The 17,598-nt window shown below is 45.2% G+C and overlaps 1 protein-coding gene across 1 annotated transcript; it reads right to left on the bottom strand.

Moving 5' to 3' along the window:
- Positions 1–40: 40 nt before the first annotated feature.
- On the bottom strand, positions 41–5,370 carry trub2 (TruB pseudouridine (psi) synthase family member 2). The gene is made up of 8 exons (XM_029693549.1): positions 5,105–5,370; positions 4,319–4,456; positions 4,083–4,157; positions 2,289–2,350; positions 2,067–2,148; positions 1,885–1,957; positions 1,489–1,625; positions 41–646 (listed from the first exon to the last, which is right to left on the bottom strand). Exons 1-8 carry the CDS (start codon positions 5,220–5,222, stop codon positions 303–305), a joined length of 1,029 nt encoding a protein of 342 aa, XP_029549409.1. The 5' UTR covers positions 5,223–5,370; the 3' UTR covers positions 41–302.
- Between the last annotated feature and the right edge of the window lie 12,228 nt (positions 5,371–17,598).

Genomic DNA, 17,598 nt, shown 5'->3' with positions numbered 1-17,598 from the left:
TATTAGCTTATTTCCCCCTACAGATTGAGATGATCACATAATTTGGTATATTTTAATTTATAAGAACAGACACTGAATGACACAAACAGGTCATACATTTTACATTGGGATAAAGAAAGCTGACATTGCACATGAAAAAGAAAATCATCGGCTTTCCAACAGCCACATCTTCATTAGCCTTGGCTCCAGGCTTCGCACTCCTAGGTGAGGTGAAAGCCTGTGGCAGAGGCTACATCTTCATTGACTAAAACCAGTATGTTTTGAGGCTGATGTAGCTTTCAAGGATATCTATTCCAAGGACATCAAGAGCCAAATGCTTTTGAGGTCAATACAGAGTGTAACCGGTGGGAATCACCTGTGACTGCTGCTTCTTCTGCCATTTCCTGTCTCTGACTGGCTGTTCCTGTATCCTTCCCTGGCTGTGTGTGCTTGGCTTTGCTAGCCTTTCTGGAAGAGCGGTACTGTCTGATGGCCTGTATGACATCTGGGGAAGTCCAGTGTTGATGGGTCAAGGCGTGTTGTAGGGTGAAGGGTCCGTCTCGAGTGCGGCGCACTCCCTTACATACGGCCGTGCTGCGGAGCTCCAAGCCCACTTCATGCAGGATTCTGCACAGGTACCGCTGGGTTTCATTCAAACACTGCACCTCTGTGAGAGGGAGAAAACTGGATAATGAAATGTACCAAACTGAACTAGCAAGTTTCAAGTCGTATTAGTCGTATGTACGGGACACGCATGGTATACATTGTCCAACGAAATGCTAACTTGCAGGTTCCTTCTTGACAATGCAATAACAATATGAAATAGTACAAAAATAAGAAAATGAACATAAAATAAATGGCAGTAGAATAGAATTAACATTTGAGCATATGTATAATACAGGAAGGCACAATTTATAGTGCCATATTTACACATATATTGGTAAGGGGGAGGGGAGTGTATACATTGAATTGAGCACTGGGCAATTTCACGGTAACAGATTTGATGTATAGTACAATATTTACACATGTATTGGGGAAAGAGGGTCAAGTGTAAAAATTGAAGTATAAATTGAATTGAGCACTGGGCAGTTCCACAGTAACATAATACTGTATGTCAAACAAAAACCAATGATTGCAAAGTTAAACAAACCATACAACTATGCACAATAACTACTTTTAACAATTTATACTGTAGTTCTTGTGTATAGAGTTGTATGGTTTGTTTAACTTTGCAATCAGTGGTTTTGGTTTGGCATACATTTTAAAGTGAAAAATCAGTCTCCGTGTCACTCTGTCATCATGGAATTGCCCCACTATTCAAGAATACCGGATATGAATCTAATGCAACAAGGTGTCTGTTGCAGTTCATCAGTTAGAAAGAGCCATGTGCCAAGTCCTATTGCATGCGAGTGTGTCCCTGTGTCTTTGTGTGTACTGGTACTATGTGTGATCAAGTGTCTATCAAGTGTTGTACAGTACAGGTGAAACTGGAGGTGGCAATACATTTACCCAAGGTAAAACGGGGTGGTTGGAAGTGTAATAAACGCAGGCCTGTCATAATAGGGGGAGACTTCCCGTCGGGACGCAGTTCCCCCTTCACAGCCAGCTCATAGGCCTCCTGGGTGCTCATGTCCACCTTAGAGTACCTGCCAGAACAAACAGTTATCCTACACTGCTCCACACACGAGGTATAGCAAAAATAACAAATAAGCTTTCACTGGCACTGACAACAACTGACTGGCACTTATATCACAGCATTAGTTTGGTAAGTAATGGGGTTGAATTGGTACAGGTCTATGGGAATGCTCTAATTGCAATAAACCTTGGTTCAATGAGTAGATCAAGTAAGGTGAACAGAGAGGGATAAGAGGTGGACCACAGAACTAGAATGAATGGTGGACGTACGTGAGCAGGGCCTTCTGATTGGATCCTTGCATCATGGCCAGGACTCTCTCCAGCTTGTCCCGTGTGATGTGATCTGGAGGGCATGTCAAGGGTTGCTACACAGTCAAGATAATGTTTTTATAGATTCTGTATTTATTACAATAAGGTGCAAGGCAGAAAAAAGAAAGTGCTGCTGTACCTACCATATGTGGTCCTCTCTATGAGGCGGCCTGTGTGAGAGAAATTATCTGTGGCCATCCCCAATTCACCTTCCAATGTATAATCCTGAATAAATTATCGAAAGTTGAACAAGAAATGCATCATGGCAATCTCAGCATTCTATCAGAACGATGCCATATGGATTTTCCACCTCCAATAAACTGTATGCTCTTTTACTTGTAACATAAATAGAGATGAACGCTTACTCTAGTGACATGAGATCTGTAGAGATCAGTCAGAGCCTTGTTTGCCTGGCCAACACCAAGAACTGAGGAGAAACAGATGCCATGATGATGTACATGATCAAACATGAAAACTTATATCGGTGCAGTAATGCAGGCCCGATGTGGTTCAAATGAGCATATCCCTCAGCAATATATACTGCTCAAAAAAATAAAGGGAACACTTAAACAACACATCCTAGATCTGAATGAAAGAAATAATCTTATTAAATACTTTCTTCTTTACATAGTTGAATGTGTTGACAACAAAATCACACAAAAATAATCAATGGAAATCCAATTTATCAACCCATGGAGGTCTGGATTTGGAGTCACACTCAAAATTAAAGTGGAAAACCACACTACAGGCTGATCCAACTTTGATGTAATGTCCTTAAAACAAGTCAAAATGAGGCTCAGTAGTGTGTGTGGCCTCCACGTGCCTGTATGACCTCCCTACAACACCTGGGCATGCTCCTGATGAGGTGGCGGATGGTCTCCTGAGGGATCTCCTCCCAGACCTGGACTAAAGCATCCGCCAACTCCTGGACAGTCTGTGGTGCAACGTGGCGTTGGTGGATGGAGCAAGACATGATGTCCCAGATGTGCTCAATTGGATTCAGGTCTGGGGAACGGGCGGGCCAGTCCATAGCATCAATGCCTTCCTCTTGCAGGAACTGCTGACACACTCCAGCTACATGAGGTCTAGCATTGTCTTGCATTAGGAGGAACCCAGGGCCAACAGCACCAGCATATGGTCTCACAAGGGGTCTGAGGATCTCATCTCGGTACCTAATGGCAGTCAGGCTACCTCTGGCGAGCACATAGAGGGCTGTGCGGCCCCCCCAAAGAAATGCCACCCCATGACTGACCCACCGCCAAACCAGTCATGCTGGAGGATGTTGCAGGCAGCAGAACGTTCTCCACGGCGTCTCCAGACTCTGTCACGTCTGTCACGTGCTCAGTGTGAACCTGCTTTCATCTGTGAAGAGCACAGGGCACCAGTGGCGAATTTGCCAATCTTGGTGTTCTCTGGCAAATGCCAAACGTCCTGCACGGTGTTGGGCGTTAAGCACAACCCCCACCTGTGGACGTCGGGCCCTCATACCACCCTCATGGAGTCTGTTTCTGAACGTTTGAGCAGACACATGCACATTTGTGGCCTGCTGGAGGTCATTTTGCAGGGCTCTGGCAGTGCTTCTCCTGCTCCTCCTTGCACAAAGGCGGAGGTAGCGGTCCTGCTGCTGGGTTGTTGCCCTCCTACGGCCTCCTCCACATCTCCTGATGTACTGGCCTGTCTCCTGGTAGTGCCTCCATGCTTTGGACACTACGCTGACAGACACAGCAAACCCTCTTGCCACAGCTCGCATTGATGTGCCATCCTGGATGAGCTGCACTACCTGAGCCACTTGTGTGGGTTGTATACTCCGTCTCATGCTACCACTAGAGTGAAAGCACCGCCAGCATTCAAAAGCGACCAAAACATCAGCCAGGAAGCATAGGAACTGAGAAGTGGTCTGTGGTCCCCACCTGCAGAACCACTCCTTTATTAGGGGTGTCTTGCTAATTGCCTATAATTTCCACATGTTGTCTATTCCATTTGCACAACAGCATGTGAAATTTATTGTCAATCAGTGTTGCTTCCTAAGTGGACAGTTTGATTTCACAGAAGTGTGATTGACTTGGAGTTACATTGTGTTGTTTAAGTGTTCCCTTTATTTTTTTGAGCAGTGTATATATTTTTTTTTGTAATTTGGAGGACATGACAGAAAGTCCCACCTAGAACTCCAGAGGAGAATACGTCCAGGCGATGTCCCACTCCTACTCCTATGTGCTGGAACTCAGGTCCACTCACTGACATGAAAACAGTAAGACCGTTATTGAATTCACACAAATCCAGCATCATTACGATATGGAGAGCCTCACCTTTAAAATACAAGTTAAGCACTTATAGGTTGTGTAAGGGACAGGTCATAAAAGACTTGGAAATGATTGTACAGTGAACCTGAACATACCCAGAGGGTGATGAGCCAGAGCTGGGACAGAGGCTGCAGACAGGGTGAGCTCATTGGAACCCTCAGCCACAACACTGGTGGGCTCAGCCAGGAACTGGACCCGCTGACGAGGGGCTGGAGGAGAGGCAGCATTTATCCCTTTGGAGAGAGATTGCATCAACATCATCATCGGTCCCGTCTGACTCAGTTAGTAGAGCATGGCGGTTGAAATGCCAGGGTTGTGGGTTCGATTCCCAGGGGGACCAGGACAAATATTTTTTATGAAAATCTATGCTCTCTGGATAAGAGCGTATGCTAAATGACTAGAAATGTAAGATGTAAAATTATTCTCTAATTTCCTTCAACTACACTGCTGTGAATGAACTGGACATGTGACAGGAAATCCCTTGCTGGCATTTCTTGTCAAGTGGTAAACCCATTAGGTAACAGCAGTAGCAACTCAACCATATAACGTTACTACTAAACATTACCGGCTCTCTAAAACGTCGGGTAAACAATACTTTCCTGTTGATAGTTTGTCTCAAATTACGAGCAGCTATAGTGCAAACCGCACAGACAACAGGTAGAGTAAGCTTAAATGTAATTTTATTCAACATTCTGGCTTGTAAGGTACATTTACACGATTTTGCAGGCATTATTTCCAGGCTGAATATACCAATTAATTGTGTATTACAGCCTGATCAATCAAACTACAATTAAGCATGCAATTATCAAAATAACAACGTGGGGGATTATGTTGCATTTGTAGTGCAAAAGTAAATACTAGTGTCAGTAACGTTATAGTACCTTTGAGCAGGTTTGTCTCGACGGTATCCCGGACGAGTTTCCAGTGGACACCGGGGGGTTTGTAAATGGAAAACAATCCCTCTAGTTTATGAAACACGCGAACAGATGGCGTCGTCATGACGCTAGATCTCAACAAATATTGTCCAGCATTTGTTACCCATAAACGTTAAATAACGCTGTACTTCGTCAAATTTCACATAAACGCAGTTCCAACGTGGCAATGTTTCACATCTCGACAATGTCAACATGTCGAACTAATGCGCACACGTAGATGTGACTTAGATATTCCAGAACACTGCCACCTAACGAGCTGGAGTAGTTACTTCACTTGCCTTGGCCACATTAACAAATGTTTCCCATGCCAATAAAGCCCTTGAATTCAATTTAAATTGAATTGTATTTATTTAAACCTAAACCCAAATAAATAAATGTTAGAGTTATCAAAATAATAGAATAAAACTGTATTGTTCATCCAGGATGGACATTTTTCTTTGGCATCACCTTCCAATAAAAGGATCATATACACATACATTTTCACACCATACACACCAGTCATGTTGCATACACTAAAATCAGAGGACACTGATACATTCACTCAGAACTGACTGCTGTCTCAACTGCACTGGATAGATATGTATATATACTGATACAATTTACTTTGCATTTAGTAGTCCAACTGCACAAGGAACGAATGCTTGAACACGTTCTTCTTGGCCATGGGCATTCTGAAGCACCGGCCAGAGGGAAGCCTCTCCAAATGAGGGTGTAGAGGGTGGGAGGGGTTGCCAATGACAGCCAGTGCCTTCTTTTTGGTTGCTTTGTGGAACAGACTGCTCAAATGTGCCTGTGGTCGACCAATTACTTTGCTGGCTACATTTACTATTCTGTTCAGTTTGCTTTTGCTCCTCACGCTCAGATTACCATATCAGACTGTCATGTTGAACGTGAGGATGCTCTCCACCAAGCTGCTGTACACACTCTCCAGAACATCCTGGATGACCTCAATTTCCTGATTAAAAACAGGCGCTGGCTTGCTTTAAAAAAAAATACAGTCTGCAAAACTCAGCTTGTTATCAATTTGTGTTCCTAGATATTTGACTAATCTCGACTAACCGGTGCTCCCGCACATTGACTCTGTACCATGTACCCCCTGTATATAGCCTCGCTATTTTTATTTTACTGCATTGTTGGTTAAGGGTTTGTAAGTAAGCATTTCACTGTAAGGTGTACACCTGTTGTATTTGGCTCATGTGACAAATACAATTTGACTTGATTTCAAACACTTAACCACATCCACAGGTTGGTTGTTCGGAGAGAGTGGTTGGGACATTGGCAAGTTGTTGCCATTGATGATCAGATCCTTTGTCTTTTCCACATTGATGTGGAGGGCACTTGACCGGCACCATTCATGAAGGTTGTTGGTCTGTTTAAATTAGCTGTCCCCATCTGACTTAGCATCTTTAAAAATAGAATCCTACCAGAGCCATGTCATCCATGTACTTGAAAAGGGTCACATTATTTCATTGGATCTTCATCTCATTAGTGTAGATAGAAAACAACAGCGGTGAAAGGACACACCCCTGGGCGCCCCTGTGTTCAGGGTCAGCTCATCAGAGAGGGCCCCATTCATGAGGACCCTCTGTGGGCTGTCAGTTAAAAAGTCCTTGATCCGTTGACATTCAGGTCCAGTAGTCGTTTCAGGAGTGTTTGTCTTTGCATTGTATTGAAAGCTGAACTAAAATCAATAAATACATGTGTGCATATGATTTTGCATGTTGAAAGCCACCGTGTTTACCGAGGTCAGGGTAGCATCCTCAGTCGTTTACAAAGGATGAACAGTCTGCACTTTTATTGTTCTCTCTTTTCCTTTCTCTTCCCATCATTGAATTAAGCCCTTCCCATGCTTGTCTTGGACTGCCTGTACAGAACCGCTGCTCCACTTTATCCTTGAAGTCCTTTTTAGCTTTCCCCATTTTGACCTGAATTCATTTTCTTTCTCCTTTACAGCATCAGTATCTCCTTTCAGGAATGCAAACTTCCTTTAATTGAGGCTCATTTTCAAGTCCTTAGACACCAGGGTTTGTTGTTTGGAAATACTCTGAATGTTTTTGTGTTAATGACAGTATCCTCACAGAACTGGATGTATGATGTGATGCTGTCTGTCAACTCGTGGGGATGCCTGCACGAGTCAAAGAACACCTTCCAGTCTGTGACGTCAAAGCAATCATTCTCTCTACTCTCTGTCCATACCTGAATGGATTTCTCTACGGGTTTTTCGCGTTTCACCTGCTGCCTGTATCTCGGTAGGAGATGAATAACGTTGGTATGATGGTATGATTTCCCGATCAGTGCTCTGCACATTGCCTTGTATGCATCCTCTACCTTGACATAGCACTGGTCCAGGATGCGAGTTGAGCGAGTTGGACAGGTGACATACTGTTGCAGAGTGGGGAGGTGCTAGCAGAGGGAGAGTGTATTAAAATCCCCAAACACAAATAGCGCAAGTATTATCTACAAAGATACATAGCCCCACGGCCCCACCTATTGATTTACAGTATGTGATGTTCTTTTGTCTCGATCTGCTCTAATAACAGCGTATCCATCAATGTTCACGTCAATATTGTCCTGCTTGAGCCACGTTTCTGTAAAGCAGATTCAATTACTAATCCTAAAATCCTCTTCAAATGTAGCCCTTGCCGCTAACTCATCCAGTTTATTATTTAGTGACCACACATTTGACAGGGTTATCACCGGGAGCAGGTGAAGGCTTCCCCGCCTCCATATTCTGTTCCTAACACCATCTCTTGAGCCTCGCTTCTTAGTTTCCCTTTTTGACTTTGTAGAACAACCATAATTTAAGGCAATGCTGTTTTTGAGAGTGTGAGCTTTGTCTCGGAAAGTGAGCAGAAACTCACGGGAGTAGGTGATGGTGGTTGATTTACTCACTGAATCCATACAACCCCCTGTAGTGATTGTAACGTTTTCTGCATATTATGGAGATTAGGATTAAGAAGGTCACACACCAAATCAAATCACATTTTATTGGTCACATACACATGGTTAGCAGATGTTATTGCGAGTGTAGCGAAATGCTTGTGCTTCTAGTTCTGACAGTGCAGCAATATCAATAAGTAATCTAACAATTCCACAACAACTACCTAATAAAGGAATGGAATAAGAATATATACATCTAAATTTATCAATGAGCAATGACTGAGCTGCATAGGCAAAATGCAATAGATGGTATAAAATACAGTATATAGTGTATATACTGGCGGTTCTAGCTTGTATGGCTCCCTTGGCGAACCCCCACTTCAGCCCCCCCATAAAGCACCATTCTGCACTAACTGTAATTTTTATTCAGATATTTGGAACAACATAAATAAATAATCATAACATTTAAAACTATATAAATATAAAAATATGTACAAAAATAAGACTCATAAATATAAAAAATAAGTAATAGAAACAAATTTCTGTTGATTTGGCACTCAAGCATCAATACATCCCCCCCCAACACTGTCACCCAAGAGTCAAGACTAAACCAATTCACCTTTGGTGGTGTGCAGACTGGTTTTATATTATTCTTAACGATTTTACACAAACCAGAAAAAAATGCGACAATATGTCTGTGAAAATGTATGTTCACAGTATTATGAAGAATTGTGGTTTATTTGGTAGCATTTCATAGTGTGACTGATTTACAAATTTATTTAGCACTGTACAAAGTTATAGGTGCACTATTTGATAGATTCCCCGCTCCCCCTACCTCGGGCTTCCAGTGGGGAGACCTGAGGTCCCCACTGCCCCCCTCCCCATCTCGTACTTCTGAGTGGGAGACCTTCCCAGGCAGTAGCATGCCTAGCTCACATACTAGAATCAGGGCACCCACTCCGGCAAGGTTAATTGATCCACAGTCCCACATGGTCACATGATATCATTGACATAATGTGCAAATGAGCGATAGAAAATTGATTGTGCAAATGTCACCATTCCAAATGTTTTTGTGCGGGCGCCCCGTGCCACCCCCGGGAAGATGCCCATGTCGCCTATACCTAAATCCGCCACTGTAAACATATGAGATGAGTAACGCCAAGACATGCAAACATTATTAAAATGATGTTATTAAAGTGACTAGTGATCCATTTATTAAAGAGAGTGTGTACAATCCACTTTCTAATTTGCGACGCACTTGGATTGAGACAAAACCAAACAAAATTTAACGATATAACCAGGTGCGCAACTTTGGCTTTAGCAGTATTTGTGCTTAGCATATATTTACATTTACATTTAAGTCATTTAGCAGACGCTCTTATCCAGAGCGACTTACAAATTGGTGCATTCACTTTATGATATCCAGTGGAACAACCACTTTACAATAGTGCATCTAAATCTTTTAGGGGGGGTTAGAAGGATTACTTTATCCTATCCCAGGTATTCCTTAAAGAGGTGGGGTTTCAGGTGTCTCCGGAAGGTGGTGATTGACTCCGCTGTCCTGGCGTCGTGAGGGAGCTTGTTCCACCATTGGGGTGCCAGAGCAGCGAACAGTTTTGACTGGGCTGAGCGGGAACTGTGCTTCCTCAGAGGTAGGGAGGCGAGCAGGCCAGAGGTGGATGAACGCAGTGCCCTTGTTTGGGTGTAGGGCCTGATCAGAGCCTGAAGGTACGGAGGTGCCGTTCCCCTCACAGCTCCGTAGGCAAGCACCATGGACTTGTAGCGGATGCGAGCTTCAACTGGAAGCCAGTGGAGAGAGCGGAGGAGCGGGGTGACGTGAGAGAACTTGGGAAGGTTGAACACCAGACGGGCTGCGGCGTTCTGGATGAGTTGTAGGGGTTTAATGGCACAGGCAGGGAGCCCAGCCAACAGCGATTTACAGTAATCCAGACGGGAGATGACAAGTGCCTGGACTAGGACCTGCGCCGCTTCCTGTGTGAGGCAGGGTCGTACTCTGCGAATGTTGTAGAGCATGAACCTACAGGATCGGGTCACCGCCTTGATGTTAATGGAGAACGACAGGGTGTTGTCCAGGGTCACGCCAAGGTTCTTAGCACTCTGGGAGGAGGACACAAGGGAGTTGTCAACCGTGATGGCGAGATCATGGAACGGGCAGTCCTTCCCCGGGAGGAAGAGCAGCTCCGTCTTGCCGAGGTTCAGCTTGAGGTGGTGATCCGTCATCCACACTGATATGTCTGCCAGACATGCAGAGATGCGATTCGCCACCTGGTTATCAGAAGGGGGAAAGGAGAAGATTAATTGTGTGTCGTCTGCGTAGCAATGATAGGAGAGACCATGTGAGGATATGACAGAGCCAAGTGACTTGGTGTATAGTGAGAATAGGAGAGGGCCTAGAACAGAGCCCTGGGGGACACCAGTGGTGAGAGCACGTGGTGCGGAGACAGATTCTCGCCACTCCACCTGGTAGGAGCGACCTGTCAGGTAGGACGCAATCCAAGCGTGGGCCGCGCCGGAGATGCCCAGCTTGGAGAGGGTGGAGAGGAGGATCTGATGGTTCACAGTATCAAAGGCAGCAGATAGGTCTAGAAGGACGAGAGCAGAGGAGAGAGAGTTAGCTTTAGCAGTGCGGAGAGCCTCCATGACACAGAGAAGAGCAGTCTCAGTTGAATGCCCAGTCTTGAAACCTGACTGATTAGGATCAAGAAGGTCATTCTGAGAGAGATAGCAGGAGAGCTGGCCAAGGACGGCACGTTCAAGAGTTTTGGAGAGAAAAGAAAGAAGGGATACTGGTCTGTAGTTGTTGACATCGGAGGGATCGAGTGTAGGTTTTTTCAGAAGGGGTGCAACTCTCGCTGTCTTGAAGACGGAAGGGACGTAGCCAGCGGTCAAGGATGAGTTGATGAGCGAGGTGAGGTAGGGGAGAAGGTCTCCGGAAATCGTCTGGAGAAGAGAGGAGGGGATAGGGTCAAGTGGGCAGGTTGTTGGGCGGCCGGCCGTCCCGAGACGCGAGATTTCATCTGGAGAGAGAGGGGAGAAAGAGGTCAAAGCACAGGGTATGGCAGTGTGAGCAGGACCAGCGGTGTCGTTTGACTTAGCAAACGAGGATCGGATGTCATCAACCTTCTTTTCAAAATGGTTGACGAAGTCATCCGCAGAGAGGGAGCAGGGGGGAGGGGGAGGAGGATTCAGGAGGGAGGAGAAGGTAGCAAAGAGCTTCCTAGGGTTAGAGGCAGATGCTTGGAATTTAGAGTGGTAGAAAGGGGCTTTAGCAGCAGAGACAGACAGAAGAGGAAAATGTAGAGAGGAGGGCGTGAAAGGATGCCAGGTCCGCAGGGAGGCGAGTTTTCCTCCATTTCCGCTCGGCTGCCCGGAGCCCTGTTCTGTGAGCTCGCAGTGAGTCGTCGAGCCACGGCGCAGGAGGGGAGGACCGAGCCGGCCTGGAGGATAGGGGACAGAGAAAATCAAAGGATGCAGAAAGGGAGGAGAGGAGGGTTGAGGAGGCAGAATCAGGAGATAGGTTGGAGAAGGTTTGAGCAGAGGGAAGAGATGATAGGATGGAAGAGGAGAGAGTAGCGGGAGAGAGAGAGCGAAGGTTGGGACGGCGCAATACCATCCGAGTAGGGGCAGAGTGAGAAGTGTTGGATGAGAGCGAGAGGGAAAAGGATACAAGGTAGTGGTCGGAGACTTGGAGGGGAGTTGCAATGAGATTAGTGGAAGAACAGCATCTAGTAAAGATGAGGTCAAGCGTATTGCCTGCCTTGTGAGTAGGGGGGAAAGGTGAGAGGGTGAGGTCAAAAGAGGAGAGGAGTGGAAAGAAGGAGGCAGAGAGGAATGAGTCAAAGGTAGATGTGGGGAGGTTAAAGTCACCCAGAACTGTGAGAGGTGAGCCATCCTCAGGAAAGGAACTTATCAAGGCGTCAAGCTCATTGATGAACTCTCCAAGGGAACCTGGAGGGCGATAAATGATAAGGATGTTAAGCTTGAAAGGGCTGGTAACTGTGACAGCATGGAATTCAAATGAGGAGATAGACAGATGGGTCAGGGGAGAAAGAGAGAATGTCCACTTGGGAGAGATGAGGATTCCAGTGCCACCACCCCGCTGGCTCGATGCTCTAGGGGTATGCGAGAACACGTGGGCAGACGAGGAGAGAGCAGTAGGAGTAGCAGTGTTATCTGTGGTAATCCATGTTTCCGTCAGCGCCAGGAAGTCTAGGGACTGGAGGGTAGCATAGGCTGAGATGAACTCAGCCTTGTTGGCCGCAGACCGGCAGTTCCAGAGGCTGCCGGAGACCTGGAACTCCACGTGGGTCGTGCGCGCTGGGACCACCAGGTTAGAGTGGCAGCGGCCACGCGGTGTGAGGCGTTTGTATGGCCTGTGCAGAGGGGAGAGAACAGGGATAGACAGACACATTGTTGACAAGCTACAGAAGAGGCTACGCTAATGCAAAGGAGATTGGAATGACAAGTGGACTACACGTCTCGAATGTTCAGAAAGTTAAGCTTACGTTGCGAAAATCTTATTGACTAAAATGACAAATGCTAGCTAACTAAAACAACACTACACTAATCAAGTCGTTCCGTTGTAATGTAATAGTTTCTACAGTGCTGCTAGTCGGTAGAGGTTGGCTATTATACAAAAGCAACTTTGTAGCTAGCTAACATAACATAACACTAATCAAGACGTTCCTTTGTAATGTATTTAGTTTCTACAATGCTGCTCGTCGGTAATAGTTGGCTAGGTATGGAACAATGGCGTCGCGGGGGACGGAAATAGCTGGCTAGCTAACCTAGCTAACCTCGATAATTACTAAACTACACAATTATCAAGCTATGACAAAGACAACTATGTAGCTAGCTAGCTAACACTGTACTAGTCAAATCGTTCCGTTGTAATGTATTAGTATCTACAGCGCTGCTAGTCGGTAACGGTTGGCTAGCTAGCAAACCCACTAGCTAGCAGTGGGTTTGATGACTAGGTGTGTTGACTAAGTCTGGAGTCTGGACAAGGCGTCGCGGCTGGCTAGCTAACCTCGATAATTACTCTAAACTACACAATTATCTTAGATACAAAGACAGCAAAGACAACTATGTAGCTAGCTAACTAACACTACACTACACTAATCAAGTCGTTCCGTTGTAATGTAATAGTTTCTACAGTGCTGCTAGTCGGTAGAGGTTGGCTAGGTTGGCTAGCTAGCAGTGTTGACTAGCTAGCAGTGTTGACTAGCTAGCAGCTAGCAGTGTTGACTACGTTAGGAGGACGAAAAAATAGCTAGCCTCGATAATTACTCTAATTACTCTAAACTACACAATTATCTTTGATAGCTAAGAAAAATTGCTCAGATCAAACAAACCAAACCGTTGTAATGTAAAGAAGTGCATGTCTGATAAGAGAATTATCTAATAAAGGTAAATGAATCAATAAACCATGATGAATTATTAGTCATACAGCATGGTTAATGAATAATCAATGTAATGATCAATGTAGTGATCGATTGGTCTGATTAGTTCCAGAGAGTCCAGGAACCACTGGAGAGGGAAAGAAATGTGTGTGTATGCAATTAGTATAGAGAGATAGAGAAGCAGATGGTAAAGGGAGTAAAACTTCAAAGAGTTCCTAACCTTGAAGGAAAGGAACAGGCTGAGCTAGAATGTGATAAACAGTGTGAGAAGTCAATGGGGGTTGCAGGTCACCAACAGTTTGTGTGTAATTGCATGTGCGTAAGTAAGCAAGAACTATAAAATGACTGTTTTGTTATCCTGACCTCAGAACGTTCTCATGAATAAAGCTACAGAAACCTTTTGCAGAAAGCTGAGTCCTTGCCTAATTATTTTAACCCATTGTCTTACAAACCTTGGGCATTAGTCAAGGCGAATTGATTATTGATTATTATCATCAAGATATAAAATTCCTTTAACAATGTCCTGAAATGCGGACTTTGTGTTTGTAATTAATTGTAAGTTCTTGTTTCTAAGCTGCAATGTTATTCACCGACCATTTTGTTTGTATTATTGTTTTTTATTTTTTTTAATCCAGTCTGATAAACACTCAAAACAGTCTACCCGACCGCTCAGAGTCTTCCGAATGGTCCTAAAGCACACCTTTGCCTCATTTTGTATCACATTCCAATTATAAAACTGGGGGGACAAAAATGGTATTTCAGAATGTGGGGGTACATGTCCCCCCTGTCCCCAGTGAAAGTTGCACCCCCAGATATAACTATAAACAAAAAAACAATTCATGCAGGTTAGCTCAGGGTCTGGCAGCAGTGCCGCGCCCCCAATGTCTCTTTAATTAGAAACCTTATAATAAAACACACAGACCACTCAATGCATAATTAGTACAAAAAATATAAAGATGATACCGCCTACCCTGTGTCCAGTGCTATATGTGACATTGTATCCACAAATATCAAACTGTATGTTTGTGTCAGAGGAGTCAACTCCACTAGCCTCCAGCACTAGCTTAACCATGGAGCTTCAGTGGTAATGTCCTGAGGAATTTCAGTAGTCCAGTAATGTTATGTCATGTAAGGTTGCAAAAATCTGGTAACTTTCCCCAAATTCTCAGGGTTTCCAGAAATCCCAGTTATGGATTCCTAGTTCTGTGAAACTTCAGTGGTAGTGTTCTATGAGGCTTCAGGTAATGACCTGAGATTTGGTGATTGATACAGACTTAGTGCAAATAGTTCTTAATTATTCATATGGGTATGAAGAAAGGAATCACCGATCACTCCATCTACAAAGCAACTTGTGTGTGTGTGGGACGTGCGTGCATTACTGAGTGTATGCTTGTGCAAATTAGCACGTTTTTTGTAATACCGCACAATTGAATTGAGCATAGGTATTCTGTGAACTGATCTGTAATTATTGATTATTGATAGGTTTTATTCACACCTAAACATTATAAATCCTAAACGTAAATTTATAATTGACTCTGATGGGTTGCAGTCTTTGTGTGGGAGGCACAGGCCAGAGGTAAGTTTTTGTAAGGGACTAATCAGGGAGCAAAAAGTGTGCTGGAGAAAAGACATGGGAGAGGGTGCTCACACAAGGTGCACAGGTGCTCGGAGTCCAGAGGGCCATTGCCATAGCAACAAACGATGGGCATTTATTTAATTTTCAAGTTACATAACATTGATATCTCCATACAACTTATATCTGAGTGTTTTCAGTGTAAAGTAAATTGTTGTCTGTGCCCTCTATTTCCCAGTGTGCTGTCTGTACCCCCTCTTTCACAGTGTGCTGTCTGTGCCACCTCTGCAGTGTGCTGTCTGTGCCTCCTCTTTCACAGTGTGCTTTCTGTGCCCCCTCTTTCACAGTGGGCTTTCTGTGCCCCCTCTTTCACAGTGTGCTGTCTGTGCCTCCTCTACTACAGTTTGTTGTGTGGCCCATGAAGGCTGTCAAGATCACTGTCCTTGGCTCAGAAAACAAAGGTTTCATTCATCACACTGACTTCTGAAACAACATGTAAAGCTCTGCGAAGCACACTATCAGGGCTCTGTGAAGGCCAGTCAAGTTCTTCCACAACGACCTCGCTTTGTGTACTGGGGCATTGTCATGCTGAAACAGGAAAGGGACTTCCCCAAACTGTTGCCACAAAGTTGGAACACAGAATCGTCTAGAATGTCATTGTATGCTGTAGCGTTAAGATTGGAACTAAGGGGCCTAGCCCGAACCATGAAAAACAGCCCCAGACCATTATTCCTCCTCTACCAAACTTTACAGTTGGAACTATGCATTGGGGCAGATAGCGTTCTCCTGGCAGAGAGAGCGTTTCCACTGCTCCAGAGTCCAATGGCGGCGAGCTTCACACCACTTCAGCCGCTGCTTGGCATTGCACATGGTGATCTTAGGCTTGTGTGCAGTTGCTCGGCCATGGAAACCCATTTTATGAAGCTCCCGACGAACAGTTCTTGTGCTGACGTTGCTTCCAGAGGCAGTTTGGAACTCGGTAGTGAGTGTTGCAACAGAGGACAGACGATTTTTACGCGCTAAGCGCTTCAGCATTCGGAGGTTCCGTTCTGTGAGCTTGTGTGGCCTACTATATATACAAAAGTATGTGGACACCCCTTCAAATGAGTGGATTTGGCTATTTTAGCCACACCCGTTGCTGACAGGTGTATAAATTCGAGCACACAGTCATGCACTCTCCATAGACAAACATTCATTAAGATGAATGCACTTACTGTAAGTTGTTCTGGATAAAAGCTTCTGCTAAATGACAAAACTTTCAAATGTAAAAGTTTTTCATACAGATCTCATATTACTGTAATTCATTATTTAAAAAAATATATACATATATATACTGCTCAAAAAAAATAAAGGGAACACTAAAATAACACATCCTAGATCTGAATGAATGAAATAATCTTATTAAATACTTTTTTCTTTACATAGTTGAATGTGCTGACAACAAAATTTATCAACCCATGGAGGTCTGGATTTGGAGTCACACTCAAAATTAAAGTGGAAAACCACACTACAGGCTGATCCAACTTTGATGTAATGTCCTTAAAACAAGTCAAAATGAGGCTCAGTAGTGTGTGTGGCCTCCACGTGCCTGTATGACCTCCCTACAACGCCTGGGCATGCTCCTGATGAGGTGGCGGATGGTCTCCTGAGGGATCTCCTCCCAGACCTGGACTAAAGCATCCGCCAACTCCTGGACAGTCTGTGGTGCAACGTGGCATTGGTGGATGGAGCGAGACATGATGTCCCAGATGTGCTCAATTGGATTCAGGTCTGGGGAACGGGCGGGCCAATCCATAGCATCAATGCCTTCCTCTTGCGGGAACTGCTGACACACTCCAGCCACATGAGGTCTAGCATTGTCTTGCATTAGGAGGAACCCAGAGCCAACCGCACCAGCATATGGTTTCACAAAGGGTCTGAGGATCTCATCTCGGTACCTAATGGCAGTCAGGCTACCTGACTGCCATGGAGGGCTGTGCGGCCCCCCAAAGAAATGCCACCCCACACCATGACTGACCCACCGCCAAACCGGTCATGCTGGAGGATGTTGCAGGCAGCAGAACGTTCTCTACGGCGTCTCCAGACTCTGTCACGACTGTCACGTGCTCAGTGTGAACCTGCTTTCATCTGTGAAGAGCACAGGGCGCCAGTGGCGAATTTGCCAATCTTGGTGTTCTCTGGCAAATGCCAAACGTCCTGCACGGTGTTGGGCTGTAAGCACAACCCCCACCTGTGGACGTCGGGCCCTCATACCACCCTCATGGAGTCTGTTTCTGACCGTTTGAGCAGACACATGCACATTTGTGGCCTGCTGAGGTCATTTTGCAGGGCTCTGGCAGTGCTCCTCCTGCTCCTCCTTGCACAAAGGCGGAGGTAGCGGTCCTGCTGCTGGGTAGTTGCCCTCCTACGGCCTCCTCCACATCTCCTGATGTACTGGCCTGTCTCCTGGTAGCGCCTCCATGCTCTGGACACTACGCTGACAGACACAGCAAACCTTCTTGCCACAGCTCGCATTGATGTGCCATCCTGGATGAGCTGCACTACCTGAGCCACTTGTGTGGGTT

This window comes from Salmo trutta, chromosome 16, assembly GCF_901001165.1.
Source record: "Salmo trutta chromosome 16, fSalTru1.1, whole genome shotgun sequence".
NCBI lineage: Eukaryota > Metazoa > Chordata > Actinopteri > Salmoniformes > Salmonidae > Salmo > Salmo trutta.
Note: the sequence above shows the minus strand (reverse complement) of the source record. Positions and strands in the feature narration are given on the sequence as shown.

Excerpts from the sequence above, each read along its gene's own strand:
- trub2 (XM_029693549.1), bottom strand. The coding sequence starts at position 5,222 with ATGACGACGCCATCTGTTCGCGTGTTTCATAAACTAGAGGGATTGTTT. Across the intron at positions 4,457-5,104 it reads CGAGACAAACCTGCTCAAAG|GGATAAATGCTGCCTCTCCT; the intron begins GTACTATAACGT and ends CTCTCTCCAAAG. Across the intron at positions 2,351-4,082 it reads ATTCTCCTCTGGAGTTCTAG|TTCTTGGTGTTGGCCAGGCA; the intron begins GTGGGACTTTCT and ends GTTTCTCCTCAG.